Raw genomic sequence first — 15,362 nt, 5'->3', positions numbered from 1 at the left:
TTCATCAAATGGTTTTATTTATCTTAAGGATGTTTTTGCTCATATTTTAAAACTAGCCAGATCTTTCAAGTATGTCTCACAAGTTTTATGCCTTCATTTACCCTTGAACCCTAAAATACATTTTAAGATGTTATTGCTGGTTTAAGGACAAGTTAACAATGTGGCATATTACACAAATTTACAACTATACTCAGACTATTGGTGGACAGTTAAAATCTATGAAAGGCTATATAGAGTACAGTATGTGCTCCTTAAACACATACTGTATACAGCCAAACATTACAGTTGTAGTATAGCTTTTGAGAAGGCAATCATCAAGAAATGTTAAAACTACAATCATTCATAATTATTTTTTTAACTTAGTGAACTTTTTTAAAAACATCTCTAACATAATTTTTATTACTGAAAATAATTATTTTCTATTGCTTGAGAGCCACTGTTTTTGTCACCAAGTGAAAACTTGTAGGCCTAGGAGGTCTATAGAAAAGGTGTATCTTCTGCCAAGATTTACAATAAATATTACATAATTTAATATTGATGACTGTCACTCATTAAAACAGTAGTTACATATGTGCCAATAATATTTGTCCATCGAAGTGTACATCAAGCAAACTGAGTTAAGGTTTATAAGTACTTCATTAATGTAGTTTTAATCAGTTTGAAATGTCAGTTTGCTAATCATAAGAAGGAACATCAGGAAAAGTACTGATGTACAGCATAATGTGTTTTATGTAGAATCACTTTAAAAAATAATAAAATAAAAAAGCACAATATACAGTAATATTACCTGCATTGACCAAAAACGCATATGGTAAAACTTGACCAAAATAACCAAGAGTACAACAAAATGAGACAGTAGAATATAAAAATATGTTTTTAAATTATTTATTGCCACATAACAATAGTTGGTGGAATTTGCTTTCAGAACACTGATGAAGCTAACATATATGTATTTGGGAGAATATTAAGGTCCATTGTACATTTTACAGGGAGCCAGTTCAATGTACACAGGACAGGAAATATATCCTGAAGAAGAGTACTTTTACTTTGTATCCGAGCTGCATAATTCTGGACATATTACTGAACAACAGGTGCACTCAAGATAAAAAACGACTGTTTCCATGATCATTTTAAATTTTATTTTTATCACCATTATCAAAATCCAAAGCTACCATATTCTGAACATATCTTTTTCTCTCAAAAAAGTATGAAAATAAAAAATAAAACACAAACATATCATTTTTACACTGCTTATACACTGCACTGGTATAGACCTTTTGTTCCAATATTTTGAAAAATTAATGTATATTTCTACACCAAAGGCAGCACAAATATAATATCTTCCTTGGTCTTATACAATCAAGTTTTGGTTGGTGATTTAAAAAAAATGGTTTACATATTTTTCAATTTAAAGATATAGATATGTTAAAAACACACAAGTGCTGAAATTCACCAGTAGCTGGCAAAGTGCCCAACTGCAGTGGGTAGATCCCATAGGTACCTTTCATTTAATGTAATTTGGGCAACTACACAGGGAGAAAATGGTGTACAAGAAAGAAACTTGCAAATATGTGTTACATAATTGATTAGTATTCTTACTTGGTCAAGCTCTTCAAATAAGAATATACTGTATAGGATCATTACTCTTGTGACAAGGATTATCACCATTGTCTGCAACAAGTGCTTCATCTTAAAAGTCTTTGCTGTTTTTTTGTTTGTTTTAGAGTGAGAAAAGATTTTGATGTGCCTACAAACTCAGTGATTGGAGCCCATGGATACTGCACTCAGGTTAGTATTTTAAGATTTAATCAGGCTCAGAAAACAAAATCATCTTACAATCAAGAGTTATACACATTTACAAAAATATACTGTTACCTAACAATATGATGAGATGTGCAGTGCAATTGAAATTAGTAGTAAGATGAGTTCTTGATATTAAAGTAGAAGTCCATCAGTTATCTGTTTTAGTTGTTTTCTTCATCTTCATTGGCCGAGTTTTCTTACAATTCAACTGATAGAATATCCTTTTTTGTTTAATGGCAACTAATGTTGTATATCCCTTCAGTCTTGCATAGTGCCTTCAGTTAAGTACTAGGTGGTAGAATAAAGCTTTACAATTGTTTTATCTGTATACAGAAAGAAAAAAGCATCCTTGGAAATCCATTATTCTATTCTTCAACATCAAGGATTTGTCTTCTGGAAAATTATAAAGGCTATACCGTGCTGTTGCTACTCCTATGTCATGAACAGGGTGGCACACTTTCTGCTTCTGTGATGTTACCAGAACCTTTTGTCAGGGTGATTTACTTACCAGGATTTTTAAACAAAGTGTATATCCTCTGTCCAGGAAGCCTAGTCATGTTGGAGTAGTGCCTCCACCCAGAGATTGTTGCTATTGTCTTTGTGTTTGTGTGACCAGAGGTCAACATAGTAATAGCAAAATCCATTTATTGTCTGCTCTGGTTTGGACCATCTCTGGGCATCAGTGAACTAAAATGTTGCTGGCATTCAAACCACTTGCTTGCCAACTCACTCACCCCCTAGAGGGATTTAATCCTGTCACTGGTGAGCCAGCCATGCTTTCTCCCATTTTATTGCAGCTTGCGCAGTCAGGCATAGGACATTCTCTGGCACTCCAGATTGGTTCCCATGACACTTTGTCTACTGGCCTTCAACAGCATGAAGAGGATGAAGAGCTGCTACCAGATAGTTTAGGTCTTCAGTTGTCACTAAACATAAAAGCCTTGACCTCTCTAAACAGTGCCTGCCTACTTGGATTGTAGTCAGCCTACTGTGTCACCAAGTTACCAGCATCCTTTTGAGTCGCTGGTACTTTCACTAAGGGTACCACTAAGGTATCCTCTTATTTTTCATGTTTTTATAGTCTGACTGATGTTTACCCTCTTCAGATTGAGGATCAAATGATGCAGCCCCAGCCACCTAGGTTCCAGACCAGAGTGATAGGATTAGCTGTAAACGTTTCTACTGCATAATGAACACAATTGTGATGTAACTGCTCTGGTAGACAACCCTTTTTGTGGTGCCGTTTTACAAAGGAAAGGGGACGCTAGGTTTATTATTTATAACCCTGGGTATCTTAAATAGAAATATTACTCCTATGTTTAGAGGTTGATGTGCTCTTGTGCAGCACAGAATTGAATAGTGAGATGGTCCCTCCACTCCCCTGGCTTCTTTTTATTAAACAACTGGATGAGATCTTGGGATCTGTTAGCTTCAACTAAATAGGTTAGATGGATGTCCTCCGCTATTTGGTCATCTTTCTTAAGTTCTTATGTTGGGCATTGGGATATACTGATGGGAACTGAGTATGCATCTTGGGGGTCTTTGTATTACTGATATACTAACCTTCACCATCCAGGTTAAGATGTAACATAACCCATTTGTTATGTTATGTTTATTTTTTGCACCTTTTGCATATTTATTGATGCTGAATTTTAAGGATTGCTTATATTTATGTTTTTTTTCTTTAACATAAATGTAGGAACTTGTAAATCTTCTTCTGACTGGAAGAGCAGTATCAAATGTGTTTAATGATGAAATTGAACTGGATTCCGGGAATGGAAACATTACCCTGTTGAAGGGAATCAAAGGACGGAGTGACATTGGATTACTTTCCTTATTTGAACATTACAATGTTTGCAAGGTATGTGAGTATTTTATCATAATTTTTTTTTTATATGTGTTTAGCTTTCTGACCTTTTATGTTGAGGAGTAAATCAGTCAAGAGTTTGGGACCTGCTTAAAAGCCCTTTTGCAAAATAACTTGTAACTAAACTCTAACTCTGCATAAAATATTAATTTATTTCAAACTGTTGTCACCTTCTTCAAACCCTGCTGTTCATCCCTCATGGGGTATGGGTTTGTTTACAATGTAATAGTGATCTTGAACATACTTTCCAAACTTAATCACTTGTAACTCACTTGTAACTTTAACTAAAATCACTTGTTACTTTAAATTAGTATAATTGTTGGGGTTTTTTTAATGGTTAGAAATTGATGCACTGTTATGGCTTTTGCCTTGCCCCATCTTTTTTGGAAAGCTTTAGAATAAGCTTTGCAAGAGACTATAAAGGGCATAAGTAAAATCTTGAAATTGATCAGGCAACTTTGAAAGTTGTGAGGAATAATGCTCAATGTACCAGCAAGTTTTACAGCTAAGATGGGAAGATATTTTGAAATACATTTTACAGAAATATTGTGCAAAAACATACTGTAACTAATGATGCATTTTCCTTTGAGAAAGTTTGTGGTGATTTGTGATCCATAAAGTTTCCATAAAGTTATCATTCTGTTTGTTCAGTATTCTTTAAATACATTTAAATTGCATGATTCATATTTTGTGTTTGAAAATAAATGTTATGTTTGAATTTTATGGTTTATGTATAAAAATAAATATAATGTTTCCAATTAGTAATTAAAAAGAGCTCATCATACTGTATTTCTATTATGCATAGAGGTTGTCTCATCATTTTCTATGGATGTGTAGGATATTTGAGAAAGTTATTTTGGCTTTACATTTGTATTTGTAATCATTATGTACATCATCGGTGATGAGTGAGCTAGTTCCAAAGGTGACCATACACGCCAAGGCCATGACATTAACTCTGCCATAGTTCAGAATTTGCTCAAAGATGACTCTAGAGGGATTGGAAAAGATAAAAAAAAATAGCTGCTTCTGGAACAGGATCACTTATCCTTATAGATGATGTAATGTAATGATGACTGCAGCAGAATAAATTCTGAAGTTTACAGAAAACTACATTTGCTTATGTAGAGTAAATGGCATCACTATTTATTGGGCAGAACTTTACAGCATAGCGGTAACCCCAAAAATACAACTGATATTGTATTGAACTGATATGATGAACTAAAGGTGTTCATCAAGAGAAAGTAAGTGGAATATCTTAGACTGGCCAAGTCAGTCTCAATATTTTAATCCAGTGCACTTTATATTCTTTAGAAAATATTTTTTTTTAAAGATTTTATCACACCCAAAGAATATTTGAGAAATATTAAATTATCTGCAACAAATGCTTGAGAAAGCATCTCAAATGATTACACAAAAAGGTTAGTGAGCTCAATGGGTCACAGATTTCATGCAGTTAATGCTTCAAAGAAATACTGTATGCTACCAATCCTGAATCCTGAAAAATGTATTTAAATTGAATGTGCCACACTAATAAGTATTGTCACATGAATGACTGAACGTACCCAAAAATAAAACATTATTCATGTTAATATCATGATTACCAATACATAGTCTTTAATTGTAAAGCAAAAATAACAGTTGTGACTTTACCATCCCACTACTTTTTGAGGGCACTGTTATGCACAGAGTTAAAAATCATATTTGTCAACTTTCATTCCAGGAACTAGAAAGAGTCACATTTATTTGTAGCTGTAAGTATCAATTTAATAAAATCCAACAAAAGAGTAACATGCTTTGGAAGTGCATTGTAAATGTGCAGAACTACTGTGTTCAGAGGCCTCCCAAAGTCCCCTGAGTATAAAAGGAGGTAACACTCATTCAGTAAGTAATCTAGTAGTAGCATGCATCTTCATTATCGAGGTCAAAGAATTTTCTGAATACTGCAGGCTGGTAGTCATTGACCTCCACAAAAAGCTCCACTATTGTGTTCATTTTTAAGCAATTTAAGCCTACTGGGATCTATGCCCAGAAAGATGCAAATATATCTTGTCACCAAAAGCTATGAGACAAGTGGTTCAGGAGGTAACAATAAATTCAGTGGCAACAACTGAAGATATGTAATACAAACTGGCATCTTCAGGATACAAGTTGAAAAATACCATTCCATGCCATCTCCGGGAATATGATATTTGTGGCTGGGTTGCAAGAAAAAAAATTCTCTTCTGAGGGTGAACTACATAAGGATGCAGCTTGGAAATGCCAAACTACAGCTGAATGACAATGTCACCCATGGGAAAATGAAACTAAAATTGAATATGCTCAATCAGCATTATGTTTGACATAAAAAAGTGGCCTGCAACCAACTGCTGTTCTGTCCAGGTGTAGGTGATTTGGGGTTTTAATTTACTATAAATTAAAATTGTGATTGTACTTGAAATTGCGAGAGTACTTGACACCTTTTTGAAAACAAACTTAATAATTTACTGTCTCACACAACAGATTCTAAATATACAATTTATTGATATAGAACTAAAACATGCATAGCAAACAACAAACTTAATTGAATATATTTATTAAGTGATCTGCTGTGACATTACAGGCTGATCGTTTACTCATTGTTATAAAGATCATAGTTAATAATGTCAAACTATAATGTCTAACACTATAATGTTATGGTCTATGGTTAGCTCATAGGTTCTGTCCATCTCATATAATTAATTTACATATATATTCTAAGATACAAATGAATATGCATTTACTGTCATTATCTAAACCTCAAATGTGTTTGGAATAATAGTCCAACTGTTGAGAATTTTAATGTGAATATAGGCGTTTTATACTCAAAGATCCGATCCCAGATGTTTTTAAAGAGTTAAACTTCCTACTGGTAAGACTGAGCTTGGCGGATTGGTTCATGGTCCGTTGTTGGCAAGCTATTCTGTGCTGAGAGGGTCCTGGTGCAGACAAGAGGAGAGGGAAAAATAGCTTTGTCTTGTTTGCTGCGCAGCTCTGTCAAAGTTGGCATCTTGCTGAACTTTGGTCTTTAAAAATAGTCTGTACACAGTTTAGAAGATGGATGGAAAAAAAAAAACCTGAAGATCATGTTTGGAAAACATTAATGCCTTCTGTGAAATATGGCAGGAGGTATATTATCATTTTGGGTTGTTTTGCATTTATACTGTAGGTCCTGGAGCCCATCTTAAAATGAAGGAATCATGAACCAACATGTTACTGTACATGTACCAACCACAATCTTCCAGTGTTAAAAATCTCGTGTTTGGCCAAAAATGGACATCACAGCATGACAATAATCTTGATCTAGAGCATATGTATACACTACTGTATGTATATATATCTAAATGACAAAGTGTTAACTTCATAGAAAAACATTCTTAAATGGTCATCTCAATCTCTAGAACTCAATTCAACTGAACATTCACATGAAGAATGTTGTTTACAAATGGAAAAAGGTCTCAAGGACCTAGAGAAATTCTGCCAGGAGGAAAGATTTCCCTCGAGAAATGCCATACCCAAATAGCAAATAAAGAAAGCAACTTGTTAGTGTTATCTATGACAGATGAGTATTTACTTATTACAGGGTTGTAAATAAATGTGACCCTCATCATTTCTGGACTTAAATTAGTTAAATTAAATTATTTATGACAAGACTTTGGTCTATGCTATTAGAATTACAATATATTACACATTTATTACCCATAACTCTTATTATCATACAGTATGATGTTTTGATTTTGTTTCTATGTCATCAGGAATATGAATAAATCTGGAAGGTACCACATCTAACTTCTTAAACCTTAAAGCACCTTCAGCATTTGTTTGACATTAATATTTTAGCTTTATCTGTAGGAGGGAAAGTTGTAAACGTCTGCAGTGCAGTATAATAAGTCTGGATAAAGCATCGAATAATGAATTTGACACACTATGCAGTGCATGCATGTTGCACTTATATGAAATAAAGGTTATGTTGCTGGAAAGAAAAGTAAAAGGTTTTTACTGGAAAGGGCATTGTTTTTATCATACACCACAGCATAGTTTCACCTCTCTGAAGTTATTTTGATATAAGACATTCCTGTCAATTCTTTTTTAAAAGTAGTTAAATTAATTGGTTAGAAACACTCATGTTCATAAAAAATAACTGTACATTGTTCTGTTCATTATGAATTCCATTGCTTTTGTCTCCCAAAACATAGTTAGAATAAAGTGTTGATAGACCTTTGTACATTTTGAACACACAGCACAAAAAACAACAAATGAACTGTGCAGAGTTCAAGTGGACTTTAAATCGCAGCCAGACTTACATACAGTATTAGAAAGATTATTTTTAAATCACATCAAAGGTAGCGCTGTCATTATGGCATTATGTGGTGACACAATTTCCACAGTCTGTTTTCTGTGTTATTCCATGAGTTTATAACTAAATTGTTAATATACAATGTTTTATATTAATGTAACAGCATGTACAAGTAACTTTATAATTTCTCTTCATGCTACAGTATTATTTTTTTATCGGTAGGTTGGCACCTATATGAAGACTCCGAGGTATCCAATATGGGTGATATGCAGTGAAAGTCACTTCAGTGTGCTTTTCTCTACACGCAAGGAGTTAATGAGTGATTGGAGGATGGAGAGGAGATTTGACCTTTACTACTATGACAGCCTAGCAAATCAACAGGAGGAAATCCGCCTAACTGTTGGTGTGTGAGAATTGATTTTATTCCAATTTGAGCAAGTAAATTAGGTTTTGAGTTTAAAAAATGACTATTGTCTGCTGAGATCCATAAAAACAAAACATGTTTCAGTTTAATGCTTCTCAGTATATTTATTGTATATCTGGCGGTTATTTTAATTTTTCATTTATAATTTTACATTCTAAAAATATACTTTTTGCAAAATTCACCATTTACTAACTGTATAGTCATGTATTTTCTATGACGTTTTCTCAACAGCTCAGAATAAGTGAACTTGTTTGAGCTGAATCAGTTGTTTTCTATATTGTATTAAAAACCAAAACTGCAGATTGTTAAAATGGCATGATAGATCTCAGTATTATATGCAAACATTCTTACTTTTACTATAAAATGACACTTATACCACTAATTGCCTTTTTGATTTTAACCAATATAGACATTTTAACTTAAAGATTAAGGGAAACTAATTAAAAAATAATGTATCAAACTTATTATCTTAGTAATATTACTATTGACCAAACATGATAACTATTTGTAAGAATAACTTGCTGATAATAATAAGTTGCTAGAGTTAACTTTTTATGTTAGTGGTTGATTGCTGATGCAGACAAAGGTAGGTAGGTACTTTATTAATCCCATGCGGGAAATTCAAGTGCTACAGCAGCCAGGCACAATCAACACAGTAAAGTACAAATGTAGTAACATGATACAGTAAATACATTTAAAAAAAAATGGAATAAAGAATTACAAACAAAACAGAAACGGCACACACGCACAAAAAAAGTATGAATGTACAGAACACAAGGAAGATGTAATACACAGTATAGAAATTGCATACTCCCAAGCATATTGCACAAAGTAGGTAACTATTGCAACTATTGCATAGTTGTGAAAAATAAATTGCCCATTCCACTTCCACGTATTGCACTTCTATAAGCTAGATGTAGACAACACACCAGTTAAACAGAGCACCTGTTGATACAGAGGAATCAGGTTTCAGGTGTACAAGTATGATTCAGGTGTACTTGATGAGCTTGTTCAGCCAATTAGCATCCCCCACTCTAATCCCAGAGCGCCAGCACACCACTGCATCTGACAACAGAAACCACAGAAATTTACAGAAAGACCATTTTCAGATTTCTGAAAGTACAGCAAGTCTGAAACCACCTTTGGAGGGACATCAGATTAGCAGTATATCAAACCAAACATCCACATTCAATGTCCAAACTATCCTTATAAGACATATTATCCTTAGAAGACATGAGAACACCACTTATAATATAAAAATGTAAATTGTGCATGTGTGCTTGTGCTTTATATGATGTAAAGCAATAACACAAGTAGATGTATTAAGTTTGAATGACTATACTTACTATATGTTTTACTAATATTTTGGAGAATGTTTACATGACTGTAAATAATTTGTAATGCAGTGTACAATCCAAGTGCTAAAATGGATTGTGAGATCTGAGTTTGTTGTACTTTCCCTTTAAATGTACCATGTGTGAGATGTTTTAATTGTGCACTTTATTTTTTGCTTTTTAAGGTTTTCATGGTAAACATTAAATGGGATGGTATGAGCCGGTATCTTATTAGGGGAACATCAGTTTCATATTGTTGCTTTAACATAAATAGATATACCAAATGGTGCAAAACACATTCATTGTGACTCCTAAACACTGCACTCTGAATAATTACATAGCAAATAGCTTAGCATAGGTGCTATGCAATATAATAGTTTTGTTGCCACAAGACCACCAGTGCATTGCAACTGTCCAGGTATCACCCAATGCTTTAATAAAATATCATATATACTGTAGCTTAATGACATTGCTAATTTCTTATTGGCCCTAATGAAACACCTCTTCCAAAATGATAGACCAGATCACAATAATAATAGTTAAGAAAAATGAAATCCAAACTTTCTATTAGGCTTGGTTTTGGAAGAAGTACAGTAATTGGTGACTCAGATCCAGTTACTAATCAGCCATTATGATCCACATTACAAGTACTTCCTTGGATGATAAATAGGGTAGTACAGTCACACAAGGATAAAGCACACTTTCCATGCTACTGTAAAATTCCTATTTGATCTTCACTGAATAGAGACATACTGTACAACTTTCTGGTATCTGTTAAGCTTATTCACATTATTTAAATATTTTATTATTGGTTGTTTGAAATACTATTTAATGTCATGTTCTTTTTGAATACTACAGACACATCTCAAAACTATGCTCCTGATGTGGAAAATGACCTGATTCCGCCTCTTGAACACTGCATCAGGACAAAGTGAGTTGTAAAAATACTTTTATACATTACCCAGAAGTATTCAACATAGACTTTTCTATTTAATAATGCTGTAATTAATATTATTTTAAACTACTGTATGTGGACAGCACAGAGCTGCAGTGCTTAGCATTGCTGCCTCGCAGTGCTAGGGCCCTGGGTTCAGTTTGTGACCTGGAGCACGACATGCATGGAGTTTGTATATTCTCCCGTGGCCATGAAGGTTTCTTCTGGATGGATAGATGGTTCATTAATGTTTCAGTAGTTTGTATAAATTGTAATGTAAGGCAGAGTAGAAGATAATTTAATTAAAACACATAGTTCTCCGTTTCCAAACCCCTTGCTGAAAAATGCTCTCTAAATTAAAAAATAATTTCCTATAAGAATACATGCATACAAAAACAATAACAGATGTATTCGTGTAAGATGTTCACATAGTTGTGTAAAAAAAACTAAATGCTTGTTAATGTTTGTTAATGTTTAACAATTTATTGAAAAATATGCAGGAAAGACTTATGTGAATGTTGATTGGTGAAAAATGTGGAAAATGCAGGGATTTTATACAATATAAACATAAGGAACAGACTAAGATAATACTTTTTATAGATTTATTTAGTTAGCATGAGAAGATGGGGCATGAACAATGCCTGGAAGCATGCTGAGACAAAGATTGATACAAATCACAGTTTCCTGTGCCTCATCAAAGCAATTCTACTCATCCCTGCACACAACTGGTGTTTGGAGGGTATTGGTATTGCCTCAAACATTCCATTAAATTTCTTGTTGTTGTCTGTGCTTAAGCATGTTAAACAGACAACTTATTTGTCTTAAATTAAAATATATATTCGTGAAGCATTAATCCAACAACATGCAAATTATATTTTTGGTTTAATTATGAGTGTGTAAATCAAGAACTGCCTGTATGCTTTATTGGATAACTTTCTGGGTTGAGGAGAACAACAACCATTTTTGTAAGAACCTGCAAAAGCAGCAAAAGAGAACCCATAATGCTGATGCAGAATTTTTAAGTTATAAAGATTAAATTTGCAGGTGAACAAGTATACAGGTTGCAAGTTGTAAAGAAAAAAAGGATATGAAAGTCAAATGGAAGCCTTAGCAGTATTTCCAAGTAAACCAGTGAGAGTGGAGAGTTCAGGAAATGATGCTCTGTGGAGTGTTGCTTTGGGTGAGTTAAAAAAGAGGAGTCAGCGTCTGTTCTGCATCATTTAGATCCCCCAAAAAGCAGCAAAGCAAATTGCAAAATGCAGTTGAGGAATCCAGAAAGGATTCACTTTCACAAAGCCCAGGGTCTGCAAATATTTCTTCCTTAAGCAGGTATCTGGAACATGGGGAAGGTGAATCAGAGTGACAGGTGTGAAGTAGGGGTAGGAGGGAGTTAGAGGCTGATATTACATGATCTTGGAAATTAGCAGGGAAGTGAGGGAGGGGTAGCACCATGCCTGAAGAAGCAAAACTGCACTGCAGACACCAGAGGCAGCGAAGCTTGTGAAAAGAGGAGCCTTATCCAGACAGAACTGCATGTTTGGGCTAGCATTGACTTTCTCTGCTGGGCAGCATTAGGAACGTAATGAAACATAGAAGATACAGCTGAGGCCTTAGGGTAGGTAGGACACGTGACGATGAAAGAGAAGATAAGAAAGGAAAAGTTGAAAGATGGACTCAGTCAGAAATGTGGAAGGGATGAAGGAGAGAAAGGATGGGTTAAGATGCTGGGACAGTGGGGATCTGTAGGGTCGTGGCTGCAGTGGAGTAAGCTTTGACCTTCTCATCTTTCATTTAAAATTTCATTTAATGATGTAACTGATTATCTTTTTCTCTTGTTCTAGATGGAAAGGTGCCATGGTTGACTGGAATGAAACTGAACCTATACTTTGATTTCATTGTGCTATAGATATGAAATTCTTCTACGGGAAAAAAAATATATGACCTAATTTATAGCCATAAAGTATCAGTGAAGCTGAAAAACACAACTTGTAAAGCACCCATACAAATATTTAAGATAAAGACATGGATTCTGTTTTATTGCCTCAACCCTGTATACCTGTGCCTTTAATTTTGATTTGGAAAACAATATGAAGTATGTAAAGAATGTACCTTAGGATTTATTTGAATATATGAAGTTGAATAACTAATGAGGTTCACAGCCGACTGTAATCATGTAGTTTATTCCATTTATACGTTTGTTTTATTGTGTATTTAGGATTAATGTCTTGCATGTGAATGTATGGCTTGTTGTGCTTTAACTCAACGATTAATGATAAGAATAGAAATACATTTTTTGCCTTTGAAAAACTACATTTCAGTTTAAATTTTATTTATTTCTTTATACAAATATTTTCATAAATAAAATGTTTAAGAAAGCTTTCTTTAGCTTGGTATTTACTTTTTTTTGTTGGATGAAGATAAGTATTTACGTATGTTTAGCGGGAAGTAGTTCACTTTTTCTTTAAGTCAATCACATGAAAGTTTTAGCAGATGCCTTTCTTGAAAGGCACAGTATAATATAACTTTGTTAATTTCATTGACTCGTGCCCTGCTAAAGTAATGATGTTGTAAGATGCTTAATTTGCGTAAAATCTTTATTTTTTTTATACAATGCATGTACTGTAGAGTTTACCTGTATGCACAGTTAATAAAATGAGAATCTGGCGCTACAGTGGTTAAACCTTTTTTTCCATACTGGTTAGGTCACACTAAAAAAGTTATTGACTGGTTCCTCCTACAGATGGAAAAGCTAGTAAATGCTGGAAATGGTGAGAAAACAAAGGAAATACAGGAGACTTTAATTAGGGAGTCAATATTGAAGAATGGATGAAGCCCATGAAACTGAGAATGATGATTATCTATATTGATATTAATAACAGTATATTAATAGAAATAAACCAGGTATCAAACAGGAGGAGGCCATTACGAACAGCCAGATTATTTACTTGCTTATAACTAATTGATCATTTGAGTGGATTATTAACTCATTTAGTTTTTATCAGCTGGTTGATCTGAGGATCGCACCTACAGTAGCCATTACTCAGAAGTCAATTAATACACTGTAGCTTCTTTCAAACATCAGCTTCAGGAACATAGCTGAGTAGACAGATCCTACTCCTACATCCCTTTGTGTGAAGAAGTGTCCTGTTGTGTTTAAAATGCACATGTCTGTAATTTTCACTTTTGTCTGCTGGCTAATTTTTCATTGTTATTTCTAAAGACGTCCATTAGGTTGATGTTGTCTGTGCTTTTGACGATTTTGAATACATGATTGAGGTTCCTTGTTGTGTTATCTGTCCAAGGCTTAAGAGGTTCAGATATTTTAGTTTGTCAGTGTTGGACAGACACTAAGTTCTTGTTCTTTTCTGGACTGATTCCAAAGCAGCAATGTGGTAGTCCCTGGTCTTTCCTTAGAGTTTGGCTTTAATTTTTAAAGAACTATTCAAAATAAAAAAGTAGGCTGTTTTTTTAAGTTCATTAGTGTTCATTTATTAACACATCTCATTTAATCTAATTCTCCTGGCATTTTCAAATTGGTGTATTATTTCAATAGATACTTCAAGTATTGATTTTTAATAGACTTAAGTAGAACTCCATTTCATGGCAAAATAGAACCTTTCCCTGCTTATCTGTTTACAACATAAACATATTGAAAACATATTGGCCTTGAAATAAAAATAAAACAGGCTTTGCTATGGCTTCAAAACTGAAGCATGATTTAAAGTAGTTTTAATACTACCAATAGTGATAATACCAATAAGATAGTCAAATAAATATACGTTTAAGTACAGTGACTTAAATTAATTAAAAGACTAAGACAAATGTCTATCAGTGAGGCTTGGAAGAACATAAGCACGGTAGGCTCAATGTAAACTATCTTCTAGAAGTATTTCCCTTCTCGTGCAGATAAGTGTGGTGGAGAGGAAGTTCTATAAATGTATTTGCTAAAATAAACAAGTCACAGTATGGTACAGTAATTAAGATCAGTAAGTGGAAGAAAGATAAGAAGCAAATTACTTCATTTTGATTATGTATGTATCCTGGTTCAGACAGAAACATAAACACAACACAATGATTTGTCAACAAACCAATAACACCATTTACTGCAGCTCCATAAATTACAAGATGTTCTTCTGGTTATGAGGAAATGGAAAAATATTGAAAAAGTACCAAATAAATAATTTTAATAATAATAAATAATATTTTTTAAAATAATTTTAAAAAATATTAAATTTTCAAATATTGAATATCATTTGGAAAAGTTCAATACAAAGTGCATTGATGCTCATTTCAATATCAAACATTAATGAATATGAGTACTGAAATCATATGCAAAATTAACTTGCCTGTAAGTTTATTAAAACGGTTAAAACAGATAAATAGATCATTGTTTAGAAGCTTTACAAAAACTCAATTTGGATTCGTTTTTTCAGTACTTATTCTAGTAATAGTACAACCATTTGCATGGTAACCACGTCCCCTAAATGTCAGAATAAAATGTGTTACGCTCCTGATTGGATTTTTGTTCCTTGCCAGCAGGGAGTCTTGGAAACGGTCTTCATTGAATAAACACTTACTCACATCAGGGAAATTGCTGCAATAATAAATATTCAGCTTTTACAAATACATTTCTACATTTTCAATGAAGTATGTCTAAAACTTTTGTCCATAAAATGTTGCATTTGTGC

The 15,362-nt window shown here is 33.5% G+C and overlaps 1 protein-coding gene across 1 annotated transcript in view; it reads left to right on the top strand.

Annotated features, from left to right (window-relative positions):
• Positions 1-13,341, top strand: part of mindy4 (MINDY lysine 48 deubiquitinase 4) — a 66,625-nt gene extending 53,284 nt beyond the window's left edge. The window contains exons 14-18 of the mRNA XM_088918830.1: positions 1,725-1,788; positions 3,503-3,664; positions 8,205-8,385; positions 10,599-10,671; positions 12,516-13,341. Of these exons, the coding sequence (XP_088774956.1) occupies positions 1,725-1,788; positions 3,503-3,664; positions 8,205-8,385; positions 10,599-10,671; positions 12,516-12,564 (529 nt within the window). The 3' untranslated portion in view covers positions 12,565-13,341. The remainder of the gene's footprint in view (positions 1-1,724; positions 1,789-3,502; positions 3,665-8,204; positions 8,386-10,598; positions 10,672-12,515) is intronic.
• The last annotated feature ends 2,021 nt before the right edge of the window (positions 13,342-15,362 follow it).

Source organism: Atractosteus spatula, chromosome 6 (assembly GCF_055471065.1).
Source record: "Atractosteus spatula isolate fAtrSpa1 chromosome 6, fAtrSpa1.hap1, whole genome shotgun sequence".
In the NCBI taxonomy this organism is placed as follows: Eukaryota; Metazoa; Chordata; class Actinopteri; order Semionotiformes; family Lepisosteidae; genus Atractosteus; species Atractosteus spatula.
This window is presented reverse-complemented; position numbering and strand designations above follow the sequence as displayed.